The 14,410-nt window shown below is 41.5% G+C and overlaps 1 protein-coding gene across 6 annotated transcripts in view; it reads left to right on the top strand.

Annotated features, from left to right (window-relative positions):
• Positions 1–7,181, top strand: part of plppr2b (phospholipid phosphatase related 2b) — a 48,817-nt gene extending 41,636 nt beyond the window's left edge. For 2 of the 6 annotated variants that reach the window (XM_029501082.1, XM_029501077.1), the window contains 5 exons: positions 2,761–2,881; positions 3,301–3,551; positions 4,883–5,059; positions 5,627–5,773; positions 5,930–7,181. In XM_029501082.1, the coding sequence (XP_029356942.1) occupies positions 2,761–2,881; positions 3,301–3,551; positions 4,883–5,059; positions 5,627–5,773; positions 5,930–6,187 (954 nt within the window). In that variant the 3' untranslated portion in view covers positions 6,188–7,181. The remainder of the gene's footprint in view (positions 1–2,760; positions 2,882–3,300; positions 3,552–4,882; positions 5,060–5,626; positions 5,774–5,929) is intronic. The other 4 variants (XM_029501084.1, XM_029501086.1, XM_029501083.1 and 1 more) reach the window with 3 other exon arrangements.
• Positions 7,182–14,410: the final 7,229 nt, after the last annotated feature.

The following is a 14,410-nucleotide window of genomic DNA, read 5'->3' as shown; positions in this document are numbered from 1 at the left end:
CCTTAGCATGTAATTTATTGTAAGAATTGAATCAAATGTATCCAGATTCCACATTTTTGTTAATATTTTGTGGAACTCCAGCTTGTTGTTTTCTAAGTTTATCTGAAATCAAAGACGGCTTCGAGTCTCACATGTCATAAATTTCACAGCTGATTTATATATTAATGCTAATTTCTCTTTCTTATTTTCAGCATCCCTACATTTATTTTTTGCCCATTGTGTATGAGTATGTGCTGCTATTAACTTCTTTTTCTACTGCAGCTGTGACAATTACAACACATTGTCCATGTCCTCCTTTTTGTGGTCATGATTTTTCCCATTTTTTAATGACCGCTTCACTTAAATTAGCAAGCTGTCTTGAGATGCTTTTATTTTATGCGTGCATCACATTGGCAGCTGCTGAAACCTTCTGCAAGTTTAGAATAATAGCTGACTAGAGTTTAGATATATTGCTGTTAACCACTTCAAGATGGTTAAATTGCCAATGTTATATCTCTCATGGCTTCTGGCCCCTGGACTTGTAGCTGACTCTGTCTAGTGGCTGCTCCTTCCCCCATTCTTCCTCACTCTGACTCTGACAATAACATGGGTAAAGTTTATTCACGTCACATTTTGCCATTAGTTTTGACTTAACCTCAGCTGAGAGTGGACATCAATTTTACGTTGCCATTTGCCTAAATTGTTCTCTTTAACATGAAACACTGCATATCTGCAAGTCTTTTCGTGGTGTTGCTTCCTTAGTATGTGTCATCTCACTGCACATGTTCCTGCCACAAGCCCACAGATTCTCTGATTCATGTTTATACCACAGTAAATGCACTTCAAAGAAATGAGGGAAAAACTGCTTTTGTTTCATGCAACCCAAATCTCTTCCAACAGTCCGTATGAAAATCAGATGGCTGTATGTCTGAAGGTAAGCTCAGAAAATGTAGCCCTTTGTGTTTCCCGTTTAATGGGTTGAACTGTGGCGCAGGCTCTGTCAGCACACACAGAGCGCAACAGGTTTCAACAGCCCATTGAAACTGACAGATACTCTTTCAGCCAGCTAGGTTCTGTTTTTTCAGCAGTGTATACAGCCATGACCTTAGTTAAAAAGAACAAACATATTCTTAACAAAACTGTTTTTTTTTGTTGTAATTAAATTTTTAATAAATAAATGAACACAAAGTAAACGAGAGCCGTGTATAAATGCTGTATGAACTGAATGGGTGCTGAAAAGAAAACTACAAACTGCTCTAAATAACGCCAGTCCTACAGAGCTGTGTGTGGTGACAGGGTCTGACTGCTTCTCTGGCTTTGTGTTCATGGCACACCAGGCCTTGTGTCCCATCCTGCTGACTGAGCTCTCAGATCCAAGCAGGCATTTAGCCGAGAGACCATCACAGCAGCCTGACAGGAAGTTTGCGCTGTGAAGTGAGTGTCACTTCACGCTCTTTAGTAGACAGTGAAGGAGGGGATGGATAAACGCTGAAGTTTCTCCAGTGGGTGACCTGATTTTAAAACAACCTAGACGTAAAAAATGAGCTACATATAATCCAGCTGTCCAATCTCTTGAACCTACGCACTTTGCCAAAGGGCCTCTAGCAAGATACCAAACCTCCACCAGCTCTTGAGCTAATGGTTTACAACTGACTCCCAACACAAATCTCCCTGCAGAAAAAAAATAAAATAGTAATATTAATCATAGTGGCTGATTAATTACAGTCTCATGTCACGTGTCACATGTTCTCTCACAGCAGCTTGTTAAGTCTACATCTGGCATGGACTTAACGTAGGCCAGCGTTACCTTTGAAATCAGTTTGGCCCAGCTCAGGAAGGACTTAAGTTTAAGTGTAAGGTTGCTGTCAATTGCTCAGCCATGCAAGTGTGCATAACAATAATGTCACGGCCTGACTGCTGAATAGCTTCACAAAATGACTGACAAAATTTATGCAGGCACACAAAGCGCACTATTTGGACTGAACCTCGAGTTGGTGGTTCAGAAAACCAATGTTAACCTCAATCTTTATCATACTGAGCGTGGTGAGCTTTGGTACATTAGCATTCCACAATCCTGACTCTGAGCCATGTATATTGTATGAGTATGAAACATACTCACACAAATATTTGTCAGCAGGTGTTCCCTGATCACAAAGATACAGTATGCAGAGGTTAACTGTGTCCAGGAAAGTTTTTTTTGTGGTGTTTAGTCAATTTACTTCCTGCTGAAAGACATCACTGTTCTGCAGATTTGAGACTAAAAAGTCTAAAGCTCCCTCCAAAATGACTGCCTTGGCTATCTGTGCTCTTCAAAGCGGTACTCAGAAATGTATTAGAGGGTAATAGTAAAGCTATGATGGCAAGCTTATGAAAATCTGAGCTGCTGGGGTAAAATGTTGAGCAATACAATTCATGGAAGATGTGTTTAATGTTATTTGGAAAGCCCAGTGGTCACTTTTGAGGTTGTTAACCTGTATAACATTAATTACATTCATGGTTTCAGTTGGACAGAACAAAAAAGAAACAGAGATATGGATGATCTATAAAGGAGGCTTGGAGCTTGGGGAACTCCCACTGCTGAGCATGAGTGGGAGGTGTTAATGTTGGGGTTTGCTAATGCAGCATAATCATCCCAATACTGAGGGAGAATTAAAGCCACGGAAAACAGTCATTGTCACAAGGCTGAGTGAGGAATTTTAAGAGTCAAAATATTCAGTGAACAGTACAGTTTTTGAATTTTATTTGAGAAAAAATACTTTCTTTCTATTTTTTTTGTTTCAGATTCTGATCGGAGAAGTGACCAGTTTCTTTGTGAAGACAGAGGGAGCTCAGGAGAAGACCATAGTGACAGCTGACTGCTGCTATTTCAACCCTCTCCTCCGTAGGATCGTACGTTTTCTGGGTCAGTCAACGTCCTAAAGATCAGAACTTCTTTAGCTTTGACTAATGGAGCCTCTTTACCACTTGTGCCAGCATTCGTCTGTCATACAGGTTGTGGACGTAGCAGAGAGAGCTCTTGTCTTTAGTTTTGGAACCACGGACTAACTCCCTTTGCCTTTCTCTATCTGTCCAGTTTACTGATGTTCTAAGATCTTATTTCATCAACTCTACAGTCTGTATTTATCCAAGTTATGAATCTCTTAAAGTGATGGACTAAAGTTAAGAAGCAAAGGCTACGGTTGTCACTCCCACACAAGCAACAGTCAGCACTCCCATTTATGATCTCAGTGCTTGTGTCTGACTCTGACTCTCATTCATTCACTTTTTTTTGTGTTTAAATATGTCCATTTCCCATTCCCTTTGTGTCTCTGTTTGTCACAGGTGTCTATTCCTTTGGCCTCTTTACTACCACCATCTTTGCCAATGCTGGTCAAGTGGTAACAGGAAACCAGACGCCTCATTTCCTGTCTGCCTGCAAGCCAAACTACACAGCTCTGGGCTGCCAGTCTCCACTGCAGTATATCACAGAGCGCCGAGCCTGCACGGGAAACCCGTATCTGGTGGCATCCGCTCGAAAATCCTTCCCCTCCAAAGATGCAGCCCTCAGCTTCTACTCAGCCATTTACACAGTGGTAAGGGCAATTGGTGCTGCTCTGTTTAGTTTATGGTGTTGGAAAGAGTCCAGATACAAAATATGCACACACATACAGAGGTGGCGTTGTGGTACAGTGGTTAGCCAGGTCACCTCACAGCAAGAAGGGTCTGGCTTTGGGCTTTCCTTTCTCATGGTCTCCCTGTGTGTGGGTGTCCGCCGGTACTCCAGCGTGCTCCCACAGTCCGAAGAAATTTGTGTTTAGGTTAATCGGTGACTGTAAAATTGAGCATTTGGATGTTTGTCTCTTTATGTTGGACTCCATCCTCCATACATTGTCAGCTGGATTTGGCTCCAGTGAGTCTGACAGATGAGTGGCATAGATAGACGGATATACCAAAGGACAATGTTCTGAATCAAAATTTCTATAAAACTTTTTATTATAAGCATTTATAATTTTATTTATACAGACATAAAATTTTGTTTGTTCCACGATATACACATAGTGATTCGGTTTACTGATTTTCTTTTTTTTTTTTTATGTGTGCGTGATTATCATCAGTCAATCTTACCACAAAGGACTTTGTGGACAAAGTCATTTTTAATTTCAACAGAGTGTAAATCGTCTTCTTCAACTATTAATCAATTATCTGGTCAAAATATTTACAGTAGTTATGCATAAAATCCAGGAATAAAAACTTTTTTTTGTGACTTTTTTTTTTTTTTTTTATTGCAGAGCCACGTTTAATTTTCTAAGAGACTGTATTTACGGCATTGAGCTGTGTTGCTGTCTTTTCCGCCTCGTCAGACTGCTCGGCTGCTCGAAATCATTGACAAGTGCGGCCTCTTGTGGCTGAATGCAAGCTGTTCAGCCTATGAAGCTTTTCAATCTTTCAAGTGTACGAATGCTGAGCTAAACTGTGAACCCTCCATTCATCCATCTTCTACCACGTTTCTTTTTCCGGGTTGCGGGGGTGCTGGAGCCAATCCCAGCCAGCGTTCGGTACACCCTGTACAGGTCGCCTGTCCATCACAGGGCCAACACACAAAGACAGAACTACTCACAATCATACAATTTAGAGTCACCAATTAACCTGAACGTGATGTGTTTGGATGGTGGGAGGAGAAATACAGAGCACCCAGAGGAAACCCACGCAAGCACAGGGAGAACATGCAAACTCCACACAGAAAGGCCGCAGGCCCAGGAACTGAACCCACAACCTTCTTGTTGTGGGGCGACAGCACTAACCACTACCCTAACTCTAACCCTGATCTGTAAACCTGTCAATTATATATATTTTTAGATCTATGGAAAATAAAGTAGTATTCTATAAAGAAATTTCTTATTTCAAGTATGTTCCTTTCTACTAGATGTATGTGACCCTGGTGTTCAGGACCAAAGGGACCCGACTGACCAAGCCCACGCTGTGCCTGGTGCTTCTGTCTCTGGCTGTGCTGGTGGGAGTAGTGAGGGTGACTGAGCACAGAAACCACTGGAATGATGTCCTGGCTGGGTTTGTCACCGGAGGGGCCATCGCTGCCTTCCTGGTGAGAAAGAGAGGAGAAAGTGAGGATAGAAAAAGAAATTTGGGGTTTAAAAAAGTATAGAGAGTATAGAAAGTAAAGAGGAGATGGGTTAGATGGGTGTAAAAGGAAAGAGGGAAACTCCAGAAAGACAAGAATTTAAAGAAAAGACTAAAATGCAAAGAGAGAACTGTTTTGGCGTAACATGAGGAGCAGGAAAAATCGTGGTAGGACGGAGTGATGGAAAAAAATGAAGTCAAGACAAAAACATTGTTGTACTTATGAATGTGGATAGATCATGCCATAATCAAATATTCCCATTTCGTTTTGAGCCTTTTGGCCTAAGTCAGTTTCCAGATCAAAATTTTGCCTGTGGTTTGTCTGGAAGACCAAAGCTTCCTCTCAACGCTTCCTCCCACAATACAGTCTTCCCTTCGCTCTCTTTTATCTCCGTCTCCCGCTCTCATACTGTAAATGACCTCTTCAGTATCTCTTTCTCTTCACACAGCACAGAATCATCCATGTCTGCAGAGCAGTGGAGCAAATATCTACCTGCCTCTCCATTTACCTCAGTTCTTTGCTCCCCAACAGGTGTCATGTGTCATCAACAATTTTCAACCAACCCAGATAGCCATGGTGATGCCTCCACCTCCACAGCGTCTAGAGCCCACCATTGGACTCCCTCTCCTCAGCCTGCCCCGTGTGGAGAGTCCACTTGAAAAGTTAAGTGGCCTTCAGGTAAGGGGTGGGGTCAAACTGACCAGTAGACTTTGTGTGCATATAGTTGTTTCAAAAAAAGGGGTTTGGCATTGGTAATAGTTTGTTGTATCTAAATGTTTCCTACCGGCCTCTTTCTGTCTGATATCTGTTCTGTGCGCCCTTTCTCTCGTCTAGACATCATCATCCTGCAGTCTTGTCTCTAACTGTTTCAATCAAGTCAAGTTGAGTCTCTATTTTTTTCAGGTTTTAACCTCCCAAATGTTTTCTACTCTTTCCTTCCCTCTGTCTGTGTTTCCTAAACATCTTCCTCCTTTTCACCCCATCAGGCTCCAGGGCTACCGTATTCTGAGATCACATGACCATCAGCCAATCCCGTCCCCCACCCCTCCCGATGTTCTCCCCTCACGGCGTTGCCTCACCAGCGCAGTCTAGACTTGCCCACAGAGTGCCCCCCGCCCTGCCCTGCCCACCCCAACGGACGACATCCTCTCCGACGAGTCAAGTCAACCCAGGTGTGAAGTCTACTTATAACAAGAAACAGGAGAGTGACACGCGCACGTGGTGAGCCTGGTGAAAACCTGCCATCTGCTCAGGACCAAGGGGAGATGGAGACCTGTCTTATTCTGCCCTTTTTGTCCTCCAAGATGGCCTCTTTTTTCTTTTGGCTGTAAAAGGGCCAATGAAAGACTTGCCAAAGCCAGAGCTGTTTAAGCAATATTGTGTCCTACTCCCTTGCCCCTTTTGCCACAACAGTAACCTTAAAGACTGTTGGCTGGTGAAGACTTGATTAAAGACTGAATCAAAACAAAAAAAAATTACTCAAGAGAACTTTGGGTTGGGGGATGGAAGGAAATCGCATCACAAGCGGAGCGTCCTCAACGTTTTTTAACACTCAGGACAAAGAAAAAAAATACAGGACTAGAATAAAAACAAGGATCCTTGTGTAATCAAAATGCAGGTACCGTTGAGTGTTATGGTACAGATATTTTTCCTGTCCTAAAAAGCAAACAAGAGACACTGATAAAGACGAAAGCACTTTTGTAAATTATAGCACAGATGAACTGATTTAGTGTTCAGGAAACTGTGTTGTAACTTAATAGTTTTGTGCGCTCTTTGGGTTAATCCACTGCTATATATTGTGTGAAATGATAGAAGTAAGATTTACACACACTACAGCTGTGCTTGTGATCCCACATTTGTTCTGGACCATTAGTTCGGTCATCTGAACTGGACTGAATTGGATTTCCACCAACCTTCATGAGACAGACATTTTTTAGCCACTTATTCTTCAGGTTTGTGTGTGAGTGAGTGAGTATGTCTGTGTGTGTGCGTTGTTGTCGTTGTTGTATGTATAGTTCTTATGTCTATGCTGTGAAATAGTTAGAAAGTTTGAATCATTTGACTTTGACTGTTTCATTACACTCTTTCCTGCATCAGCTTTTTTTTTTTTTTTTTTTTTCAAATGACCTTCATCTAAACCGGGGCAATGTGTCTTATCTCCACATCAGCAGTGTTTCCAAAATGAATGTGTTATGAGTGACAATTGCCGCAATTTGCTACTGTTTGTGCATCTGTTCTGCCCTGTTTGTCTCTGTTTTCCTTTCCTTCCCTCTTTTATTTCCTCACACTCTCTATAAGTCAAAAGTACAGACCAGTATTTAACAGAGGTACGCTCTCTGAGTATTGTATAGTTTTGTACAGTAAATAGGTTCTTTGCCAGTATATATGACATTATCCTTATGTTTAAGTTGTGTGAACAATGTGGAGCTACCTGAAGCTGTCTTTAGGGACGTGAGTAGTGATCTGATCTGAAACAGGAATGTAGTGCCGTGGAGAAGTGTTTGAAATCTTAACATCATGTAGTTGTTGGTGTTTAGGCTCACTACTCGCTTTGGTTGTACTCGGTTCACAAAGACACCACAGGCAGGTTATACCTGTAAGAAGGTCTGCGTTGGGTTATATATTAAGAAGACATTGCTATGGTTTTATTAATCGTGTGTATGTATGTGTGTGTGCGTGTGTGTGTCCTTCCTGAGATTTGAGTGTATGTTAATAATGAGCACATTGTACGGCAGCATAACTGTTAATTTGGCAACCAGTTCTCTTATGTGAAACTGTCAATAGTAGCTGCTATAATTACACACTTGTGCTTGTGTTTAACTGCAGGCCCCTGCCATGGCATCCTAATGATGCCTGTTATGAAAGTAGGTGCTCATTATAGCTTTCAGATCACCTGCGGTAAAGCTTTTCAGTCCAATTTTTTTGTAAACAACCGAACAGATAGAGAACACTATAACTGTCTAAATAATGTTATTTTCTTGTTAAAATGTCTGTTTTGTATTTCTTTACCAAAATAAATTTCAATTACCACATATTACTGTCTGAATTCCATTTTTCATTCGAGGGAAGAGATGTGGTAAGGTACGGACCTTACCATGTGTACAAAGAAGCATGGGGGATTGTTAATGTATGCAGTTTTGCCCTTGTTTAAAATACTGCCACCACCCCAAACTCCATATTTTCACTGCACCTCTGAGTGTTGCCTTTCAAATTGTTTTCCATAAAGAGACCCATCTGTGATTTACTGCGATAGCCCGAAACTCTGATAGGACTTTATAAAAATTTCATAATGCCATTTGTGATTGACTAATAGTATAAAATATATCACATACTCATTTTTCATAGCACGCTGTTTTTGCAGTTTGCAGAATTTATGAATCTTGATGTTTGGTACTCTCAGGAAATAACCGAGCTTCTTCATTGCCGATCTAGACCGAACATGGTTGTTGGTTTTTTGTGTGTTTGTTTTTTGACAGTTTAGTTTCCTTGCTGGCATTTTGAGCATTGTTAATGTCGTTGCCTTGCTAATGTAAACACATGGGAACGTACTGCCTCTTAGTGGTTAGTAGGGTAATGACAGCACTGATCTAACAGGTGAGGTTTGTGGGTAAATTGCACTGGCTCAGGCCATCATAGGGGCCATATTTACAATAATATCACCAATAGGAAGTTCGGTTTAAAAAAGGAGTGCTGCAACTTTTAAAGTGACAAAAGATTTTGGATTTTTTATTTGGAAGCCTGCAGAAATGTTTTTCTACTTCAGTTAAAAATGCTGCAGTATGCAGCAGTGATCACAGGGTGGCATTGTTTACTGTGCTTCACTGTGGATGTGACAAACCAACAGAGAAGTTTTTACAATCCACCAGGCTTAATGTTTCTGAAATCCAATGGCACATTAGGAATGTAAAAATATGCTCCCAGAAAGGAGCGCTTTAAAAGTTTTTCACTCGAGAACTCCACTGGCCCACTTTAGGCATTAGTCATCAAGTTAATAAAGGTAATATAATGGGACAATTAGTTTTAAATTTAGACACAGGCAATATTTCTTTTGCTATGGTACTCGATTGCGCCGCTGTCTCCCCACCCGTCTTTGTGTTCCTTTGAGTTGTGTTTGTCAGTCTTGTTAACGACAAGACACATAGAGAGAAAAGGAGAGAGAGAGAGAGAGCACTCTGCACTCTCTCAACAACATTATCTTTTCCGGAAATTGCTTCTCAAGCACAGCCGGAGCCCCATTAGAAAAGAAGAGCTCTACACTGTAACCTTTTTAAAAAGCCATTAGTGATGCACCTGCTTCTCTCTCTCTATCTCCCTCTCTCTCCCTATCTCTGTCTCGCTCTCTCTGCTCCTAATTTTGCGTCCTATTTGTCTCTTGTTAACACTGACACACACACACACACACACACACACACACACAGTTTCTCAATCCTGATTGCCAGCTTCCTATTTCTCAACTCTACAAGCTGACTACTGAGTGCAAAAAGCTTCCTTCCATTCCAATTAGAGTATGAATCACTGACATTTTTAAGTTCTGCCTCAGAGTGCAAAACCACTCAATTTAATAATTTATGTGTGTTATTCTAATGGCTTGTGACTGTTAAATCTGTGTTATGGACATGAGTAATTCTCTTTCAAAGTCACATGCTGAGAAAACATGATATTTTATAATATGTGATAGAGTGAGCAGGCCAAGATTATTCGATGAAAAGGCTAATGACGCACTCATTTTGATGATTCATACAGTATTTTCCTAGATTTCAGCATTCTATATAAATTATTTAATTATGGATGCTGCTCCCTCTTATAGATGCAATGTGTTTGACATAGTCATTTGATATTCATAACTGTTACATTGAGAGATAAGTGATTTGGACCTGATTTGGTCATCACCAAATTAAACATCCGTTACTTTAAAAACTGACAGAGCCAAATGAACTGAAGAGATACCGAAATACATAGAATCATATGGTACAAACTTTTCTGAGAGATATGTGAAAAACCTACTAACTAAACATATAAAAGTAAACATACTTTAAAAGACAAAAAAAAAAAAAAAAAAAAGACATCTCTGGTTCTGCTGATTTTGATGAGATTATTTACAGCATTAAATTCTCAAAGAAACCTTTGACAGCATAAATAAGTCATAGAAGTCATAAATTATTAAGAAACATTTTATTCATATATGATATATGAGCAACTGTATATGTGTGCGTGTGTGTGTGTGTGTGTGTGTGGAGAGGGGTTGGGGGACTTGTGTGCATTGACTTCCTGTGATGAGTTGAACTTTGCCCTGTGACTCATTGACTCTGTTTGGCGTAATGCTCCTAATACTAAGGTCAAACACTGTCTTGGACTAGCTGAGTGTGTGTGTGAGAGAGAGAGAGAGAGAGAGAGAGAAAAGAAAGAAAGAAAGAAAGAAATGATTAAGAGATTGACTGTAAGTGAGTAGGTCTGAAGGAGATAAAAAGTATGAGGATGAATGTAGTTTATCGGCTCTCAAAACAAACCAGTAGCCCCTGGGTAATAAAAATGCTCTGTCATAGTAAATTACAAATATTGGTCTTCGCCTTGCTGCAGTCTCCTGATTATGCTCAATGGTCTGCCTCTGACAATTATGAAGCCATTAACACTGCTTATGTGCGTGAGTGTGTTTGTGTGTATCTGTGAGAGAGAGCAGGAGCAAGAGACTCTATGGCTGCTTATTTGAGGAAATATGTTATTGTTTTTTTATGGCCTTGAAGACTCCATTGCCTTTCAGCATCAGCTGGTTGGGCTTTAAAACATCAAAATTGCACATTTGCTGTGTGTCTGCTCTTCTGTTTCCGATGTCTTGGGCCAAAATAAAGACAGCAACGAGAAAGGGAAAGGGGAATAAATTAGGGAGCGATGCAGATTAGGTGCTGTATAGTAATGTTAATAATAATAATACATTTTATTTATAAGCGCTTTTCAAGATGCTCAAGGACATTGTACCATGAATAAAGACGACAATAAAATTAACATACATAAAAGACTGTCGGCAAAAGCCATTCATTCTTGTGTGGATCATTACTGAACATCTAGCACTTACAATAGCACAAACACGCACACATGCGCACATGTTTTGAGTTTAGAGCGGCCAGCTCCTTTACAGGCCACCAGATGAGCTGAGGATTATAAAAGGCCTTACCACCAATTCCATCCAGCATGTCTGCTAAGGATGACCATCAACGGGATACAGAGTTCCCAGGAGACTGGATTATGAGTTGGAACACACACACACACGCAGATACACAGCCAACACACAGTCACCCACATGCTCACATATACACACACATACACAAACAAACCACAGGCCTTGTAGAAACCTCTTTTGAAACCCTGCAGGGAGCACCATTTAAAACACACAAACTGAGTCCCACTTCAGTATAATGATTTCAGTAGTAATGACTGACAGAGAATTGGCTTCATTTCACTTCCTCTATTTCTGTATTTGATGCATATTTGTGCTTTTGAAACAACAGACCTTATTTATTTATTTATTTATTCATTTTGGCACATGCAATACAATCTGCAAAGTCGTTCATTTCAGTCACTCTTGATTTTGTTTTCAACTCCATCATGTTACAAGTCATGCAGAAACTCTGCCATCTTCGTGTGGTGGTCAGCTCTCAGACCAAATAAAATAAATACTGCCACTGTATAGCCTGCTGCTGCATGGTTTGTCTGGGAACTGACTGCGAAATGAAAAAAATGACACTGCAAGCCTCAAAAAGGAAGCAAGCTCAGGTATTTGTTGCATGGCTGTTGCACAAGATTGCATTGTGTTTTGCAGGTCTGTCCACCTCCGTTACTACAGACCGACTGAAGCCGTCCCAAAATACTATACAAGCACAGTGTCCCAACATCTTCTATTATGATGGAACAGTGAGGGGGAAAAGGGACCACAAGCACAATAAAAACCACAAAATATCCCAAGATTCTTAAAAATACCAGATTTTGTGAAAAGCCACTATTACACATGTATTCACCAGTTTAGTCCAAAGATTTGATTTCAGTTTAACGAGGGCCTACCAGAACCTCCATCATCATCAGAACCCCCCCCCCCCCACCAATAGGGAATTTTCTACGCCGGCAAGCCTGGATGGAGGCTTGGACAAGAGAGGAAGCGAGAGGGGGAGGAGAGGAGGAGGAGGAGAGGTGAGAGGTTGCCGCTGAGTTGCATGGGATGCTGATGCTGCTGCAGCACAGGCTCCATCGCTCCATCCCTCCCTCGGAGAGAATGGGAAGAAACAAGGAGTGGTTATGTGATTCCCCACAAGCAGGAGGAGAAGCGCCCGGGAAAGAAAGGAATATCAGGAAGGGCTGTGAGGGAGGCGGAGGGTGGGGGGGCGTTTCCCTGCAACAGTATAGCCTATTCTCACACTTCAGCATGGATACAATGAGTGGCATATGGAGCGGTTTCTTCGGGGGAGCTGATGATGAAAAAAAAAAAAAAAAAAAAAAGGTGGACATGACGGTAAGTTAGATCTTTCTTTTTTTTAATCGCTGTTATTTACCATGAAAAAGAAAAAAAAAAAGAAAAAAAAAAACAAAACAAAAAAACCGATTTGGACACAGCTGACAGCGCAGCGTTGCTCCAGGTCACATCACTTTAGACTGCCCTGATATTTGTTGGCAAAGTGAGGTAAACAGCTCTCGCAGTCGGTGTGTAGCGGTGCATGACACGGGATTAACGGCCGATCAATTTCTCGTTGGCTGGCTTTAGGGGCTGATAACTAAAACAGGTTAGTCCCCCCCCCCCCCCCACCCCTCCACTCCCCATCATCACTCCCAAGTGCCCATCAAATGACTTGACGGGAGCTGCACCTGCACGCTGCTTAGTACATAACCTGCAGCATGTCAACGTGTCCTCCTTTGTATCCAGAAAAAAAAAAGACAAACATGGTTGTAATGTGATGCTTCACACTCCCTACAAAGGGTTAAGGATTCAATCCACGCTTCCCTCTCTGAACTGGGTTCTCCTTGTCAGTGGAAGCGGATGTATTTACAAACAAAGAAAGCTTAATATCCAAGCCTGTCACGTAGAGGACAGGTGCTGGCTATCTGCAATTTTACAGTGCTATGTGCTCGTCTGGATATCTGGGCTAGTAGGCCACCTGCATCTTATAGGCATTTAAAACTAGCAAGATTTAAAAACAAAACAATAATAATAAAAAAAAAAAAATCCCAAAGTGTCTCTGTTAAGTTTGCCACTAAAAGTTTGGCCAAAGGCAGAAGGTGTCTGTTTTGTTTTGTTTTGTTTTTTCTTTCTCCACTCTAGGCTGAATTTGTTGCAATAGCTGTCACTGGGTCATTTATTTTTTTTTTTTGTCTGGATAGTGACTATTAGACTCCACAGTGTAGCCAAAATGACTGGAAAGATTTGCTGTTGCAGGCATAAGCATAAACATGCTCATAACAGTGCCTTTAGTTCCAAGCAATTAAGCAGTAATGTGCAAGCAGCAGCCCAGTGTCCGCTCAGACTCTGTCTCCGTCTTAAGCCGGTCTTGTCTTTGCTTCTGGCACAGCCACCTGCAATTCTGTTCCCTATCTGACACACCAGGTACATCCAAGGATTGATAAGTTGGATGCGTCAGACATAAATATGAAACACAGACCGATTTTCTTTCATTAGGCGGTCCAGCTGGAGCCAGTTTGCTTTCAGTCAACTCAATTCAGGAGATGGATTTTCTTTGAAACGCAAGCCAGATGTCTTCTGCCTTGAACGTTCTCATCTGGTCCAAGAAGCAGTTATTGGGAATGTGCAGATGTATGTCACTTTACATGAATGAAAAAGTAAAATTGAGGTGACAACAACAAAAGGCCTGCTGCCCCATACATTCATGTCTGCAGCTGCAGGCACACCCATATGTGAGTGTCATGCTATCACAGCTTAGCTCTTACACACAAAGCTAAAATCACGCTGAAGCGTGTCTTCAAATCAGACAGAGACATTCCTGTGACATCAAGCAGACACAGACCGGTCCTGTGTAGTGAAGAGGGCAGCAGCTGGGTGTATTTTTACACCAGATTTCTGACACCTACGCACATCTCTTCACAGCTCTTGGTGAGAACAGAAGACACGTCCAGTTCAGTTGTCATCATCAGCAGTCCCACCAGACATCAGTTTTGAGGGAGAGAGAGAAAGAGATGGGGGCAGAGGGTAGTCTAAGTAACGAGGGAGCCAATTGTCACAATTTTCTAGATGTGATGGCCTCAGCTAGTTTTAGCACTTCCCTTACAATGAAGTGGAGTAACACAGATGTGAGCGCGGCGGGAGGACTGTCAGTGGCA

The sequence above is a fragment of the Echeneis naucrates genome, chromosome 1, assembly GCF_900963305.1.
Source record: "Echeneis naucrates chromosome 1, fEcheNa1.1, whole genome shotgun sequence".
In the NCBI taxonomy this organism is placed as follows: domain Eukaryota; kingdom Metazoa; phylum Chordata; class Actinopteri; order Carangiformes; family Echeneidae; genus Echeneis; species Echeneis naucrates.
This window is presented reverse-complemented; position numbering and strand designations above follow the sequence as displayed.